This window comes from Poromitra crassiceps (genome assembly GCF_964638095.1).
Source record: "Poromitra crassiceps genome assembly, chromosome: 9".
NCBI classification, from domain to species: Eukaryota; Metazoa; Chordata; class Actinopteri; order Beryciformes; family Melamphaidae; genus Poromitra; species Poromitra crassiceps.
This window is the reverse complement of record NC_139630.1, coordinates 53668452-53687325: the sequence shown is the minus strand read 5'-3', so window position 1 is coordinate 53687325 and position 18874 is coordinate 53668452. Positions and strand designations below refer to the sequence as shown.

Sequence of the window (18874 nt, the reverse complement as noted above, 5' to 3'; positions counted from 1 at the left end):
ACCTACAGACAGACAACAGACCATCACACTGACCTACAGACAGACAACAGACCATCACACTGACCTACAGACAGATAACAGACCATCACACTGACCTATAAACAACAGACCATCACACTGACTTACAAACAGACCATCACACTGACCTATAGACAGACAACAGACCATCATCACAAGGACCTATAAACAACAGACCATCACACTGACCTACAAACAACAGACCATCACACTGAGCTACAGACAACAGACCATCACACTGACCTACAAACAACAGACCATCACACTGAGCTACAGACAACAGACCATCACACTGACCTACAGACAGATAACAGACCATCACACTGACCTATAAACAACAGACCATCACACTGACTTACAAACAGACCATCACACTGACCTATAGACAGACAACAGACCATCATCACAAGGACCTATAAACAACAGACCATCACACTGACCTACAAACAACAGACCATCACACTGAGCTACAGACAGACAACAGACCATCACACTGACCTACAAACAACAGACCATCACACTGAGCTACAGACAACAGACCATCACACTGACCTATAGACAGACAACAGACCATCATTCCACTATCATCACACTGACCTATAAACAACAGACCATCACACTGAGCTACAGACAACAGACCATCACACTGACCTACAAACAACAGACCATCACACTGAGCTACAGACAACAGACCATCACACTGACCTATAGACAGACAACAGACCATCATTCCACTATCATCACACTGACCTACAAACAACAGACCATCACACTGAGCTACAAACAACAGACCATCACACTGACCTACAAACAACAGACCATCACACTGACCTATAGACAGACAACAGACATCACACTGACCTACATACAGACAACAGACATCACAATGAGCTACAGAGTCACTTCCCCCAAGCAGGGCTTAAAGAGGAAGAGACAAGGTAGAGTCCTGCTCTGGATGTCTTTTTCTTTGCATGACAAAGTCGGCATGTCACATGCTCTCGGTGTTCTTTATATTGAATCACCACATGGCCATCTTTGTTAGGCAAAACATGTGATTAAAATAACATATCATAATCAAATGACAGCCACAGTCAATGAGCTGTGTATTATGTGGGGTCTCTGGAGGAGAGCATAATGCATTGCATAAAATTGTGAGGTATTCCCGTCTATCATAATGAAGAGAAATCTGATTGTTTTGCTCCAGGAGAAGAGGAGGAGCGTCTGCACGCAACGTCAAAACCAACCCGCCCCCATTTCTCTCCGATCGGCTCGCCGTCCAGTGTGTCTACTGTCGACAGCCGAAAACCGAGCACCATCGAGGGGGTTTAGCTGTCAACCCGAACCCCTACGACAGTCATGGCGGCGCCGCTAGCCCACTTTGATGAGGACTGGCAGGATTTTAACGAATTCAAGCCGTCCTCCGAGTCAGCGGACCAGCTGAACTCCAATGGGGGCGATTCGTCGTCGGGCCTGGATGAGTTCTCCGACCTGGAGAACAGCTTCTCCGGGGAGATCTGCAGCTTCAAGTCGATGGAGGACCTGGTCCACGACTTCGATGAGAAGCTGACAGTCTGTTTCCGAAACTACAACACCGCGACTGAAAACATAGCTCCCATTAAACCAATCACAGAGGAGACGTATTTGAAGGACGACGAGTAAGTGTGAATTTCACTCAAGTTTACGGTAACTTTTAACCTTTTCTTACAGTGGGTGCTACTAGCCAACGTTAGCTTAGTTTAGCCTAGCTTAGCTTAGTTTATCCCAATCAGTGTTGTGCAAATATGGTGCAAGTTTGCGAGATCGTACGTGTGCATTTTGGGAGTGCAGTCAACAAGATGGTGTTTTAAATATTAGAAGATAATATTAACGGTACAAGACTTTATTTGTCCTGTTTTACTTAACGTTAGTCTTCAAGTAACGTTGACATTTAAAAGTATTCGTAGAGCAGCAGCAACACGTAGCTAGCTAATGTTACACGTCAAGTCTTTGACAACCAGACAGTCAATGGTTTGTCTTGTGTGTGTGTGTGTGTGTGCGCGCGCGTGTGCGTGTGTGTGGGTTGGAAGGAGAGGGGGGGGGGGTTATGCCACGTTAGTATTAAACCACTGATCCATAGTGGACAAATTATATATTGACTGTATGAAGTTTTGTTGACCCCTGTACTCTTTGTTCTGTATTTTAATAGAAATATTTGTTTGTTTGTTTGTTTGAATATTCATTCATTAAGAAGCCCTGCTGTATATTGACTCTATTGCTACACTGTCACATTTAGGGAATACATATTTTGAATGGTTATACTGTCAACATCTGATCTTACCATCTTAACCTTGTCATTTTTCAGTCAGAGGTCCTCTGCAGTAATGGTGTCAACAGTCATAGAAACACAAACTAGCCACCACATCTACATATTTGCATGACTACATAGTATTGCTTTAACGTTACAGCATCTAGTCATATCAATGCCACGTCCAGTAGAGACTTGCTTGTCAAGACAGGGCTGTGTTGGCTGTATTAATGATCCCCATCTTGCATTCAGCCTCCTTGTGAATGCATGTAATACTGCATTTAGAATTGGGACTTCCCCTGGAAGTTACTACAGTGACACTGTGTTATCTTATCTCAGATGTAAGCACCAAAAGAGAAGTTAGACATGTAAACAAACTAGGGCTGTCCCCGAATACCATTTTTGGGCTTTGAAGCTTCAGTGACAAGTATTCGAATAGATTGGAAGCTTCGACGGGGGCGTGGGGCACGTAGTAACAATGAGAGGCGAGGAGAAAATCGGACTTCAAGGATTTTCCTTTTTATTGAAATGAAAATGGATAAAAAAAAGTGCAATAAGCACATCAAATCAAATGACAGCCATAGCCCATAAAAACAAATTTGCTCATATGTACAGTAGCCCCTGGTGGCTGCTAGTGATGTCACGGTACCAATAATTCAGTAGTCGGTACTGGTACTAGTGAATTTCCACGGTACTCTGTACCAATTTCGGTACCACGGTAAAAAAAAACAGACTGATGTTTCTTCAACATATTCTCCTTTATTAACACGTTCACTGCCAATGGCGAGTTGACTCGTCAAAAAAAATCCAACGGTTGACTGCCAATGACGAGTTGAGACGTCAAAAGAAAAAAATTTTTTTTTTGACGGTGCTATGTGGATCAATGCCCCCCACGTCTCCTATAAAAATATTGGAGCCACCGAACGTGTACAACCCATTCCACCGACCCACTAAGTGGCGACAGTGCTCTCCATTCTAGAGGAAGGCAAGCAAAAAGCAGTGTGAGGAAGCCATTCTCATGAAAATGGATTGGCGAAAACGCTTTCGCGCTTGGGAGCTGGCGGTGGGGTTTTGCAAATTTGCATAACAGATTACGGGTGGAACACACTTTGAAACACGCAGCATAAATAAGACCAGAATCGCAAAAGCTTCATCAAAGCTCTCAGAACCCCAAGAAACGAGCGAGCCCATCCAGACTTGCCCAGCGGCCGCCAGCAGACAGGCACAGCAGCAGCAAAGCAGTGAGCCTGGTGACGCGAGGTTACAGCAGCAACAGAAACGAGCTTGTGACACGCCCGCTGCAGCCAAGAAGAACACACACGGAGGGAGGAGTTTGAAGGAGAGGGGTGTTTCCTGCTGTTATGGAGGAAATTACTGTTCAAAACTATTGTTTAGATGTCTGACGTCTTACTGATGCCAAAAATGAATGGTTAAAGTGACTGTTCTATCGAATTTCACAAAAAGCCGTTTATCTCAGAATAAATTTTCAGACGCTGAAACCATGCTGTATTCAACTGCTAATGCTTACATAACTACTACGGTAACTCTACAAACTAACTCTTTTAGACAGAGAAAGCACACATTCTATTAGTTATTTTGAGATATTGTGTGTTCACAAAATCCTAACAGAAACGAATCCTCGGCTCTTGAAAGATGAGCCAGAATCCTCAAAAAACCCCTCTGGCAGAAGCTAACTACAGTATTGAAAAACGGCTGGCAGTGAATGTGTTAAAGTATGCAACCATTTCCAATGAACAAATGGCATGTAGCCTTCAACTTTAAAACAAAACAATGTGCTTCTGCTTACTTCTTACATTCAACTCTGTATGGCAGTGAGTGCAGACAGTGCAACACCAGTGGCATGTAGCCCTCAAGTATTGTTTATTGAAAAAAAAAAAAAAAAAAAAATCGATACCCTCGGTGCCATGCAAAAACAGGTACTGAAGTACCGAAAACAATGTAGTACCGACGAAGTACCGAAAACCGTGACAACACTGGTGGCTGCATGGTCAAACTGTCACCGTTTCAGTGCTGGTAACGTTAGATGAAAGCTGTGAGGCGCAATGTCCTTGTCTGAGAGAATAACTAATAATAATCCATGTTAATTGACCAGCTCAGTGGCCTTGTGGTTTGAGTGTCCACCCTGAGGCTGGGAGGTTGGGGCGGCTTTAGCTCAGGAGGTAGAGCGGGTCGGCCAATGACGCAAGGGTTGGCGGCTCGATCCCCGCTCCCTCCCAGCTGCTGTCGTTGTGTCCTTGGGCAAGACACTTAACCCCAAATTGCTCCCGATGGTGTGTAGGTACCGGTACCCTGCGTGGCAGCCTGCCGTCATCGGTGTATGAATGGGTGAATGTAGACTATCTACTGATTGTAAAGCGCTTTGGATAAAAGCGCTATATAAATGCAGGCCATTTACCATTTACCATTTACCATTTAGGTTGTGAGTTCGATCCCCGGCCGAGTCATACCAAAGAGTATAGAAATGGGACCCATTTGCCTCCCTCACTCGGCATCAAAGGGTTGGAATTGGGGGGTTAGATCACCATATGATTCCCGAGCGCGGCGCTGCTGCCGCTCACCGCTCCCCCAGGGGATGGGTCAAATGCGGAGAACAGATTTCGCACACTCAGGTAGTGTGACAATCAGTGGGACTTTACCTTTACTTTACCTTTAATGCATAACGAATAATGTTGGATTACTATTTTAAAATAAATTTAAGATTCGAATACTGATTTGGAAATCAATTACCAATGGCATCGATTGAAGCTTCGAAGCGTTTGGGTCAGCCCTAAAACAAGCACTCAAATAGAAGAGAGCTTGTCACGGCGACAATTAGTTACTGCCGCTAAGTGTTGGTGTTGTTTCGAGGGAAATGGAGGGAGGCGCGTCAGAAGTCTGTGTGTGTGTGGGGGGGTTATTATAGGTGAAGGGGAAAACGGAGGAAGGAAAGCGGGAATGGAATAATTGGAGAGAAGCCCAAACAGCAGCGCCAGGCTCAGTGAGAGGCTTTTCTGGACCACTGCACTTTTGCAGGACGTGCGGAGGCCTTTAACAAGTTCTCTCTCCCGGCAAGTCCACGGCCGAGACGAACAGCCGGGATGACAAGGAAGGAGTGCGAGCGAGCGAGCGTGCCCAGTGTGTGTCAGAGTGGGAAGAGAGAAGGCACAGAAAGATGTGTGTGTGTGTGCAGAGAATAGCATCGGCATGAATATATTCATGCATTTATGTAACACCCCCCCCCCCCCCCCAAAATTGTCATAGCTCCAACATCGCTTTATTTAGAAGCAAGGAATTTGTTTCACTGAAATCTAAACTAACCTCAATGTAAATAAATGCTCTTATAAGAACTCAACCTGGTAGTGTGTATGTGCATGCAGGACACGTGCACGCCGGACAAGAGTGTCACCCCTACTCCCCGAGCTGTGCGTGAGCACTTCAGGGACCAACGTGGAGTTACGTAAACTTGCGCGCGCGTGTTTGTGTGTGCGTAATTGAGAGCGCGAGAGAGAGTGTGTGTGTGTGTGTGTGTGTGTGTGTGTGTGTGTGTGTGTGTGTGTGTGTGTGTGTGTGATGATGCAGAGCCATTTTGACACATGGGTTCACAGCATCCACCCACTATGCTCGCAGCGGTCAGGGCCGGTCAGGAATAAAACACAGTCACTCGCAGCCGTCCACACTTTTCCATTTCATAGTCTCTCTATGCTCTCGAGTGGATTTTCCATCACAGCACGTGAAAAACATTACATGAACCTTTTAAAACAAAATGCATTGGAGGAGATTGAACATTGGACATAACCTTTTGGGTAAAATGGTCCCAAGAAAAATCCTCATTTAACAAATAATATCTGGTATTTTCTTTTTAAATAAATGTCCCACTCACAGGAGCAGCAATGTGTAATCAGTCACTCAGCATGACGTGCTCTAAATCAATGTATTTAGAGCTGCATCGATTAGTCAATTGACAGAAAATTAATTGTCAATTATTTTGATAATGGAATTAATCGTTTTGAGTAACTTTTTAAGGGGGAAAATCAAATGTATCTGATTCCAGCTTCTTAAATATAAATATTTTCTGATTTCTTTACTCCTCTATTACCGTAAACTGAATATCTTTGAGTTGTCAAAACAATACATTTTGAGGATCTCATCTTGAACTTTAAGAAACACTGAAAGACATTAATCACCGTTTGTACCAAACGACTAATCGATGAATCGAGAAAATAATCGACGGATTAATCGATAATGAAAATAATCGTAATAGTTGCAGGCAGCCCTACATGTATTACCAACTTTGTGGGGTCACGGTCATTTTCTTGTCTCCACATGAGCTACCGAAAAAGGTTAGAAACCCCGTGGGCATCAGGCCCGGACTAACTCCTTTATGTCTGTGTGTCACTGGGGGAAGGATTGGTGGTTCTTTGTTACAGCAAAGTCCTGGAGATGGCCAGTGTTGGGCAAGTTAGTTTCAAAATGTAATATACTACATATTACTAGTTACTCTCATTTGAAAGTAATAAGTTACTTTACAATATTACTGTCTGTGTAGAGTAACTCGTTAGTTATTACACTACTTTTGCATGACTTTCACCAAAATAACAGCAGCAGCAGAATGACATCGCCGCCCCGGAACCATCCCGAAAAATAATTTCAACCATCTTGAAGTCAGTGTAAACAATCCAAAATTCTAAATGTTATTCTTTTCCTTTGTTATTGTCATCTATAGTGGTTATTTGCATAACAACACACAGTTTGATTAGGAAATTATTGTATCTTTTTTAAATATGTGCTTTTTTAATACCTCAATTTGTAACTTGAGTTACTTGACAAAGTAACTGGTATAATATTACTGAAATCCTATAAGTAATAAGTTATATTACTGAGTTACTGCTAAAAGTAATATATTACATGTAATATGTTACTTTTGTAATGAGTTACCCCCAACACTGGAGATGGCTAATATCACGGCTGATTGAAGAGTGCACTCTGCCATGCTTTGAGTGGGCTGCAGTGAAGATGTAGCAGGGACAGAGTGAAGTGGTGAGGGGGCGGGCAGAGAACAGGACCAGACACTGCCAGCTAATGCTGTGTCACATATACTGTAGAAAAGAGAAGGAAACAGGCTCGCTCTTCTCTGCACTGAGACCAATAGGCCTTTTTCCACAGCAGCCATTTTGTGTCTAAAAGGCAGGAAGTAGCACAGGTGCACCAAAACATTAATTAGGGTTTCCAACTTCCAGTCCATTTATGTGTTCCAATGCTGGGGCCCTAATTAGTGAGTTGTGTAAACATGTGTTTACCCTGCCTTTTAGACACAAAATGGCAGCTGTGAAAAAGGCCCATTCTCTTGCGGCGACTCATTTCTGTCTCTTCTCTCTTTCCTTATTACCACCTTTCCCAAGCCATTTCCCCCCCACACTCTCGGTCCCCAGAGGGTTTTCATAGTCCACTTCAGTGGCTGATTCCAACTCTGCTTACCTGTGTGCTTCTCCACATTGGAGCTCGCTCTCCATGGTGCTGAACCTGCGTTGATGCATTTTGACCACTAAATAGCCATTTAGTCAGCCCTAATTACCTAATCGCAAAATCCGGCTCCCTTAGGTCACCCGTAGGCCAGGGGTGCTCATTACACTTCCTGAAAGATTCAGCCCGATCGCATGTAAAATAGCATAGCTGTGGCCGAACACAATTTGTACTCACTCACTCACTCACTCACTCACTCAGACTCACACACAGGCAGCTTGCATTCTTATTATTACATTCTTATTATAAGATCATTATAAGATTATAGGATTAACTCTCTCTCTCTCTCCCCTCCCCTCCCTCTCTCTTCCAGGGTGTGGAACGCTCTGACAGATAACTATGGCAATGTGATGCCCGTGGACTGGAAGACGTCACACACTCGAACCCTACACCTGCCCACCCTCAACCTCTGCGAGCAGGAGGTACCGCAGAGATACCAACACACACACACATATACACACATACACACACACACACACACACACACACACACACACACACACACACACACACACACACACACACATACACATACACATGCTTTTTTATATTCACACAGCTTTGATTTCTTGATTGATTGATTGATTTATTAAAGTGTCATGCACTCATCGTGCCCAACCCAAACGGGTTTCCAAGACACACAATAAAATACAACTATAGACCTTATTGGCTAACCCCGGACGGCGCCATATTGTTGACATACTGTCCTGCATGCACAGCGCTGCTGCAGCTGACAACTAGTGACAGCCTTATTGTCATTTCTGTTCCATTACAAAATAGCGATAGTGATGACAGCAATATAAAACCCACAGAGTTGTTGTTTGTATGCTGCCGTTAATGCCTGTAATAATAAACAAAAGACAAAACGATGTGAACAGACTTTCCTGTGAGGAGCTGTCAGAAAGTTTCACCTGTCTCTCCTAACTATCCACTAGCCAGGCGGCTAGCTTCCTATAAACGCTGCTCTTACATAGGCTGTCACTTGAGAGCTGCAGCGCTATGTCAACAACATGGCGGCGGTGGGCGTGCCCGTACGCGAGTTACGTCAATCGAATAAGGTCTATACAGCATTGATACAGTGGTACGTTTAAATAAAAGCAGGTGTCAGGTCAGCGTACTGCTCAGACAGCAGTACAGAGCAATACATCATTTAGTCAACCCATGCTTTACAAATAAACTCTGCTGTGGGGAAGGTTCCTTTTTTAAAGCACAGCTCAAGTTTCTCATAATCGCCCAATTCAAAGAAGTCAACATAAATGGAGGACATTTGACTAAAGAGTACTTCCCTTGCTTCATCATACAGCAGAACAAGAAATTAATTTCGTTTTCAATTTGGCGTAATTCACATAGCAAACAGGGTCTATCTTCTTCAGGGGTTGCTTTAAACCTGCCAGCCCTGTGCCTCTCCCCCACACACATCTTACTTGGACATCGGGCATACGTTTCCAGCCACACATGGTCTCAAATGATGCAAAGCACATGTAGCGTGGAGGCTACACTTTCCTAATGCTACGCACTTTTTCTAATATGACCTTCTTGAGGAGGAAGTAAGACACACAAATGCACGCATCTTGCACCTCTGCCCCCAATCTGCTTAACCACCTGTTGTCTCATCCAAGCTCTCTCTCTCCTCTCTCTCTCTCTCTCTCTCCTCTCTCTCTCTCTCTCTCTCTCTCTCTCTCCTCTCTCTCTCTCTCTCCCCTTTCTCTCTCTTCTCTCTCTCTCTCTCTCTCTCTCTCTCTCTCTCTCTCTCCTTCTCTCCTTCTCTCTCTCAATCTCTCCCCTGATGGACAGAAGTTGGACAACCAGTCTCTGGATCTGTCGGATGACGAGGAGCTGAGGGAGCAGATGGACATGCACTCAATCATCGTCTCCTGCATCAACGATGAGCCACTTTTCACCGCTGAGCAGGTAACACACACACACACACACACACACACACCGCTGAGCAGGTAACACACACGTACTGTACACACCAGTAACACACACATACACAGCTGAGCAGGTAACACACACATACACACACCAGTGTTTATTTTACAGTCGTTGGCACCCATGAACTGGAAAATTGTTGTCACTTTGAGAGAGAAAAATATGTAACTACAATGGTATTTCATCATCTGGTCTTAGCATTCTACCCGCTCCCCAAGACCAATTACAATTGTAAGACAATTGTCCATATTTCAAGCCATAAAGCTCCAAATGAGGACCTTTCTTAAAATCCAGTACCTTCTGGAACATTCTAGAATGGACCCAGGAGCAAATGTGCGTGTCATAACCAAAATACTCTCCCACCTCCACATCTATAAACGATAATAAAGGAAGCTCTCTCTCTCTCTCTCTCTCTCTCTCTCTCTCTCTCTCTCTCTCTCTCTCTCTCTCTCTCTCTCTCTCTCTCTCTCTCTCTCTCTCTCTCTCTCTCTCTCTCTCTCTCTCTCTCTCTCTCTCTCTCTCTCTCTCTCTCTCTCTCTCTCTCTCTCTCTGTCTGTGTGCGTGCGTGGCTTTAGGTGATCGAGGAGATCGAAGAGATGATGCAGGAGTCTCCAGACCCAGAGGACGATGAGAGTCCCTCCCAGTCGGACCTGTCCATGCTGTCTCACGACCTCCACGCGCTCAAACGCTCCGGCTCCAACACCAGCTACGAGGACCGTGAGTACCACTGTGCCACCGCGCGCTTCTTAACTGGATGCGATGCCGAGCGAGTGAGCGAGCGAACATCAGATAGTTCCAGTTGCTCCCCAGTGAAGCTGTCCTAACCTGCTCCGTGCATCAGTGAAGCTGTCCTAACCTGCTCCGTGCATCAGTGAAGCTGTCCTAACCTGCTCCGTGCATCAGTGAAGCTGTCCTAACCTGCTCCGTGCATCAGCCAACAGGCTGAGCGACGTGCCGTTTGATTGAAAAATCGCTCGCCCTGGCTCTATGTCTGCGACGCTTCACGGCACGCATCACACCACCGTCAACATAGGGGCATTTTTGGACACGAGGGTCATCCTCCTAGCACAGTATTGGACATCGCTCGTAGTATACCTGGACACTTATTCACTCTCCATGAGCCAGAGCTCGCTGTTAGGAAGAGGTGTTAGGCGACAACGCTCTGTGCATAAAACGACAAACTCTCGTTGCGCCTGGCCTTTGATTCTGCGTTTATACTCAGCGTTTGTGAGAACAATTCGCCTCATCGCCAACCCCGAGCAGCATCAAGTGAGCTAGAATAAAACGGAAACTTCTGGTTAGAACCTTCACAATAATGGCAATTAAATAAAGTAATAGCCTATTGATGCACGTTGCAATGTTTTTTGTGTGTGATCCCAAAGTCAATTTTAACTAGTTTTTAATTCACCAAGTAATAAATTATCGCTTTTATTTTGAAGGTAAAAATGACTAGTATTCGGTCTCTTTCTAGCAGGATTGATGTAGCTTTATAGGACATGAATTATCCACATCATAGAGAGACACAGAAGTCACTCAGTAATGGTGATCAACTGCTGCAGATCGTTTGCTTTACATAATAAAACCCCAGCAAAGCTCTATAAAAAGAGCTGTTTTCTTTGCAGCACTTGAGTAAATTCATGCATCTGACCGTGAGTTGAGGGTTGTTCAACTATTAGGGATGCACCGATCGATCGGCACGTGACCGGAAATGGCCGATTTTCACGTGATCGGCCTCGATCGGTGATCTGCGCCGGTCACTCTAAATAGCCGATTCTGTGAGCCGATTTTCACATGACGTGCGCGCACCCCAAAGCACCGAGACAGGCACCCAGCCACCACACCACACACGCCAGCATACCTTCCTCGTTGTGGATTTTTTTCACCGTCAGTGAAGTAGACAAAGCTCGCAGTTTGTCACACATGCAAGTCGAAAATAAGCCGTGGTGACAGAGATGCGGCCGAGTCCCGCTCGGCTGGAGTCCAGTCTGAGCGGCTCGCTTCACCTCACTGGCCCCTCTCTCTCTCTGCTCTCTCTCCCCGGAAGGCTCCAGCAACCCGCCACCGTGCACAGCCGGCTTGGCGAGGTGAACGTGAGCATTGTGTCCAGTATAACCATTCCCCGACCTGCCTTTTCCATTCCACATCAGCGCTGCTGCCTCAGCCTGTCAGTCATGTTGTAACGTGGATACAGGAGAGACTATTTGTTTCGTATTGCAAATAGAACGACATGAGAACGACGGACATAATAATAAAAATGCATCGGACTCACAAGTGTGCAACGTTTTCTGTGCGTGACGATATTTTTTCGGATGGCAGATAAAAATACGCATACCAAACTTCGGACTGTGTGTAAACTCCGCCTGATATTCAGACTGAAGATCGTTACTGTAACTCATAAACTCATTTCCCCTCTACTCAAGAGGACTGGTCTGGAGCCAGGCTATAAACTCCTTGTCCATGGATCATTTTGATGTTCTGTTGCACCTGTTTTCTTTTGGAAAAGTAAATGCATGATAGCTGTGGGATATAGGCTATTGGATTTAATTTAATTTTTGTATTCATTGTATTTGCACAAAAAAGCTCTGTCCAGTAACCTGGAACACTTTTATTTTGAGATGTGTTTGAGTGAGATGGTCCTACTTCATGCAAATGATAAGAATTGTTTATTTGTTTATTTGGATCCCCATTACATGTAAGAATTGTTCTATGAATCTTAATTTTCAAACAAAGTTACAAAAACATTTGTGTAAGCTGTCAATTGTTGTTTTTAGAAAAAAAAATCGGAATCGGCAAAAATCGGTATCGGCAAGTCAGACTATTCAAAAATCGGAAATCGGAATCGGCCAAGAAAATGGCAATCGGTGCATCCCTATCAACTATTGAATATGGCGGCCGATGAATTAATATGCGCAACTCGTTATCAGACTCTGATGTCATGCTAGTTTGTTGAGTGCTATAGAGGCTATTGATAGGCTAGTCTTCACAACATGAATTGCGTTTTGCCACTTTCCACTCTGGAAGCTGGTTTCTGCGTTTTCAAGCCCCAATAACGCTGTTGCCATGTCAACAGAAGGCCCAGACGCAACAAAGGTTTGCTGTTTTATGCAGGGAGCATTGATGTGTAAACTAGGCCTCAGACAGCCAGTGACTTTTCATTTGTCATCTGATTCACTTAGCAAAGTGCACACACGCACACACGCACACACACACACATGCACACACACACACGCACACACGCACACACGCACACACACACACACACAGCAGAAGTGCAGGGGCCGTCACACTTCAGTACACATAAATGGAGAGACGATAGAAAATAAAAACACTGACAGACACACAGACAGACACACACACACACACACACACGTAATATTATTCTTATGTAATGTATAACAGATACAAGCAGACAGCAATTACTTCCCCATGCATTGTCTCTACTGTAATGTTATATGATCCCCAGCACACATTTGGCCTTAATACAATTGCTACTATCAGAGTAGTGTCGACTGAGCATGCAAACACCCAGTTTTGGCTGAAGGCTGTACATATATATCCTGTCTTCATGGATATCATTCCCTGCCATTGGCGTCTTTGAACGTCATTTAAGAGACCGCTCCGCTCCATTCACCGCCACTCCGTTCACCGCCATTCATATTTTTCACACAGTGGTACAGGGAGAAAAGCAGGAAGTGACGTTCACTCTGGCTCTCTATATACTGTGTCTGTGACCCTTCCCCAGGGCTGCGTCAGCTGTCTGTGTCTGAGCTGACCGAGGCTCTGGAGGAGGTGGAGACGGCCATCCGCCGCTACAGCGAAGAGCTGATCCAGGCTCTGGCCCTACGTGACGAGCTGGACTATGAAAAGGAGGTACAGTGATTGTATATCTTGTTCATTTAACCTTTAACTTTACATTTTCATAGTCAAACTGCTTGGGGTGGGGGCGTCTGGGTAAGAGTCGAGGTAAAAACAATCGCCTACCACCGCTGAGGCCCGGGCTTCATTCCCGGTACCGGGAACCTTTGGCTTAGTGAGACGTTCCTACAGACACAATTGGCCGTGTCTGCGGGTGGGAAGCCGGTGTGGTGTGAGTGCTGGTCGCTACACTAGCGCCTCCTCTGGTCGGTGGGGTGCCCGTTTTTACAAAAAGAAAAGACATGGCTGGTGACTGCACATGTGTCAGAGGAAGCATGTGCTAGTCTACAGCTCTCCCAAGATCGGCAGAGAGGGTGGAGCAAGACCGGAACAGGAGGGGGAATTGGCCAAGTACAACTTGGGAAATTTGGAGAAAAAAGTTTCATGACTCTTATTCTTATGCAATACATTTTTTCCAGTAAGCTTACAATTTGACCAAGAGTATTGTTTGTATAAATAGAGCAAAAAGCAAAAGAGAAATTTGGATGTGATAACTGACAACAAGCTTGAATAAACCAGGCAAATAGTGGGCCACATGTAGCTCCTATAAACTTAGCGAGACCCTGACTGTGTGTGCGTGCCTGTGCTATGCAAACCAGGTGAAGAACAGCTTCATCTCGCTGCTGATCGACGTGCAGAACCGACAGAAGGAGCACCGCGAGCTGCTGCGCAAGAAGAAGAAAATCCGCAGCACGACGTCGACCACGACCGGACCCAACGGCCAGAGGACAGCCAGCACACACGTACCGGGCACGGTGAGTCACGGGGGGTGAGACATGGGGCTGGAAGGCATCAACAAAGAAAGACACAAACACAGGAGCCAGTCCCATGCATGTTTTATGACGGATGATCAAAAGGAATCTGGATCAGTTGAAGAGACGACGACACGACACGCTCCCACGCACTGAGCAGAGATGCATGTTGCATGGTCTCAAGATGGATGTCCATGCCATGGACACAGCAAGGGGGAAGCTGCTTTCATACTAGGAGCCAAGGGCTTGTGTCTCTCCACACTCCTGCTATTCCCTTAACCTGGAAGTCTCCTTATCTCTCTGTACTCTTTTTTCCCCTTAACCTGGAAATCTCCTTATCTCTCTGTACTCTTTTCCCCCTTAACCTGGAAATCTCCTTATCTCTCTGTACTCTCCCCCCCCCCCCCCCTCTCCTTCCTCTCACTCCTTGTAGCTCCTCACTCTGGAGGGACTCTCCAATGTCATTCAAAATGGCCTCCGTCAAACTTTTGGCAGCACAGGAGGGGACAAACAGGTGGCCCTTCTCTTTCTCTGCACTTCCCTCTTTTCCCCCCTGCAGACTTGTTCTGTCCTCACTCTCTGTTCTTTTGCTTATTCATGCGTGTCGTTGTTTATTTCCTCCTCCACAGCTAGCGCTGGCTACTGCTCTCATCATTTCTTCCATCGTTTGTTCAGTCTGTTGTTCTCTTTATCCTTGATTTATCTTGATCGTTTTATTTCAGTCATCCTTCCTCCTCTTTGAGTAAAAAAAAAAAGAAGTCACAGTCACCTCCCTTCATTTTTGTTCTTATTTAACTGCCTTTTTTATTTTTTGTATTTTGTATTTTTAACTGGCCTTGTTTTAAGATAAACAGATACTAGAAGAGTAATTATCCAAAAATAATCTGACTTTCTATCCAATACACTTTTACTTTCACAGCCTCTTAACACATTCACTGCCAGCCGTTTTTTTTTTTTTACTGTAGGTAGGTTCTGCCAGAGGGTTTTTTTGAGGATTCTGGCTCATCTTTCAAGACCCGAGGATTCTTTTCTGCTAAGATTTTGTGAACACACAATATCTCAAAAGAACTAATAGAATGTGTGCTTTCTCTGTCTAAAAGAGTTAGTTTGTAGAGTTAGTAGTTATGTAAGCATTAGCAGTTGAATACAGCATGGTTTCAGCGTCAGGAAAATTATTCTGAGATAAACGGCTTTTTGTGAAATTCGATAGAACAGTCACTTTAACCATTCATTTTTGGCATCAGTAAGACGTCAGACATCTAAACAATAGTTTTGAACAGTAATTTCCTCCATAACAGCAGGAAACCCCCCTCTGCTTCCAACTCCTCCCTCCGTGTGTGTCTTCTTGGCTGCAGCGGCCGTGTCACAAGCTCGTTTCTGCTGCTGTAACCTCGCGTCACCAGTCTCATTGCTTTGCTGCTGCTGTGCCTGTCTGCGCGGCCGCTCTTTGAGGAAGTCTGGATGGACTCGCTCGCTTCTTGGAGTTTTGGTTGAGAGCTTTGATGAAGCTTTTGCGATTCTGGTCATATTTATGCTGCGTGTTTCAAAGTGTGTTCCACCCGTAATCTATTATGCAAATTTGCAATCCCGCACCGCCAGCAATCAGCGCGAAAACGAAAGCGTTTTCGCCAATCCATTTTCATGAGAATGGCTTCGTCACACTGCTTTTTGCTTGCCTTCCTCTAGTCAGGAAAGCACTGTCGCCACTTAGTGGGTCGGTGGAATGGGTTGTACACGTCCAATACTTATATAAGAGATGTAAAAGGGTTAGATGCACATCCCACCGTCAAAAAAACAAAATCGATTTTTTTTGACGTAAAAACACGTCATTGGCAGTGAACGGTTGGATTTTGTTTGACGTAAAAACACGTCATTGGCAGTGAACGTGTTAATAGGTTGAAACCAATCACTGGTCTTAAAGAATACAGTACATACAATTAATTGGTTGAGGAATCCAGTCACAGTACTCGCAAACAACAATTTCATCAACCTGTCAAAGGGTTGTGTGACCTTTTGTCAGTAGACATAGGTTTACAATGAAAATGATGAGATGTTCTACATTATTAGATGTTTTGATTGGCCCTTTGTATTCATAACATTTTCTTTTCATATTTTTATTTCCTGACATTAACGTCCATCCTCCTTCCTCGTAACTCTTCCATTGCCTCTTTCTTACACAATCTCTCTTTTCCTCAGTATCTGACCACAGTGATCCCCTACGAGAAGAAAGCCGGCTCTCCGTCTGTAGAAGATCTCCAGATCCTCACAAAGAGTAAGTGCAAAACTCACGCTCGCCTTCCTTTTGTCTCGAATGGGTTTTATTATGTTCTCAAGTCATTTCAGCAACGTCACGTGCTCCTTCTCTCCCTGCTAGTCCTCCGTGCCATGAGGGATGACAGTGAGAAGGTGCCTAGCCTGCTAACAGACTACATTCTCAAAGGTAAAACGCTCAACCTTCCTCGCGTCAGCTCGTGCTGAAGTATTATTACTGCTGCCCCATCCATTGACTTAAATGAGAGGAGTGAATAGGGTTCGCTCATAACTCCAACCTTAAAGGGCACCTTCAGTTATATTCAAAAAGGAAAAAGGCCAGCACTCGAGAATGCCCTTTAAGAGTTTAATGGTCATGTAGCGAACAACGAACACGTTTCAGCTAACGGCCTTGATCAGCGTTCACCTTCAATTATATACAGTTGATTATGCACGTTATTAAGATGCATTTTAGGTGAAATAGTGTCAACGGTGACGTTTATGGCCAGAGGCGTCTGTCACACCGAGGGAAACTTTTGAGTGTGATCATTCCAAATGAATGACAAACCTAAGACTCTTTTCATGCGGCTCTTTATAAGAGATGGTACAAGATATAATGTATATAGTACAAGACAACAGCCGTCCCTTCTTGTTGACCACTTTTCTTTTTATTCATCGTTCTATTTTCAAGGTGGGTTACGACAACAATACAAATACAACAAGGTTACGACAACAATAGAAGTACAAAAAGGTTACAACAACAATACAAATACCTGTCATACTAGGAAAACGGAGTGCTTTTCTTGCCACCCTTCCACTTTGACCTTTGCCCTCCTTGTCTCTTGTCTGTGCTGCATTGTCCTCTGGCTAGCTCTGGTATGAGAGCAGTGGAAGCTGAGGTTTGTAAGGCACAGATTCTGCACATTCAGCCTTCGACTTAGCTCGTCTCTGAGCGTAGTCAAACACATTCCTGCTCTTTAACCCCTCCTCTTTTTCCTCTCTCAGTATTATCCTCTAGTATCACCGTCTTCCCCTGAAGACGACGCCCCTCGCTAGCTCTATGCCAGGGATGGGCAACTTTGATGATAGGAGAGGGCCACAAAAAAATGTCCTCGCTACCAGAGGGCCAGATTGTGACCGTGCACTTCCACCAGTAGCCTACTGTAACCCCATCACTCCCAATTATAGCTACTACAGTCATTTGATGAAAAGGACTGGTAATCCAAAGTTTATTATACCAACATTTATATTTGACATGTTCAAATTGAGTCATTCTTCCATTCAGATGACACCAGAAACTTTGCTCTAGCTTTAAAACAGCCCGCTACAGCAATTGGATGGGGTACATCACCCGAATATGTCCTATTAATCAGATTAGTAATGTTGCATGTGCAATGTGCATCCTGGATATAGTTTGTTACAATAGCGTTAGCTCAAATGCTAACGTTAAACAGTATGTGGATGGACAATGCTGCCGCCATTAGCACCATGTTCTTCTGGGATGTACAGTAAAATAAAAACAGATTTGGGTGGTCTAACCTAACTAAACCGAAAACGTCCGCCTTGTAAAAATAAAAAATAAAAATAAAAGCGAGTGAGGTCGGGGGCCGCATGCAGCCCGCGGGCCGCCAGTTGCCCACCCCTGCTCTATGCTGTAGTGTATATCGTGCTGTGCGGTGCTTGGTTGCGCTACACCTATCCTAACCACATGAATACACCCGTACACACAATTCACCCTTACTGGCAAGCTTGTAGTACCAGTTTTCACCTGTAGCTAGTTATTCTCCGTTGTCTCCGTTCTCACTCACCCCCACCACCACCACCACCGCATTTCCCCCCCTTGTTATCTGCTGTTTCCTACTTCACGACTCTCCTTCATATGGCACAGTGCGTATCCAGAGCCATGTTGATTAACAGCCGATCTGGTCTTGTCTTCACAGTTCTTTGTCCCACATAAACCCGAAGGCGGTGCCTCGTGTTTGCAGAACCTTCCGTCGGAAACATCAGAAGCGTTGGGGTTCTGGAATTCCGGAAGAGTCCAAATACTAGATCGAGTCCCCGCCCCCCCCCCCCCCTGATTATTTCAAATGATAGACTTTCCCTCGTGGCGTATTTTTCTCTCTCTGCCACTTTCTTCCTGAGATTATTTACATTTTAACTCTAGATATGGCTGTTTAGCTCTTTTCATTTTTAATCTTACACT

The 18874-nt window shown here is 44.8% G+C and overlaps 1 protein-coding gene across 1 annotated transcript; it reads left to right on the top strand.

The window, feature by feature from the left end:
• Positions 1-1374: 1374 nt before the first annotated feature.
• On the top strand, positions 1375-18865 carry fez2b (fasciculation and elongation protein zeta 2b; the record flags this gene model as incomplete). The annotated part of the gene is made up of 9 exons (XM_083643769.1): positions 1375-1673; positions 8136-8244; positions 9617-9733; positions 10330-10471; positions 13497-13624; positions 14269-14424; positions 16618-16693; positions 16796-16861; positions 18612-18865. The coding sequence occupies 9 exons, from the start codon at positions 1375-1377 to the stop codon at positions 18626-18628; spliced, it is 1110 nt and encodes a 369-aa protein (XP_083499895.1). The 3' UTR covers positions 18629-18865.
• Positions 18866-18874: the final 9 nt, after the last annotated feature.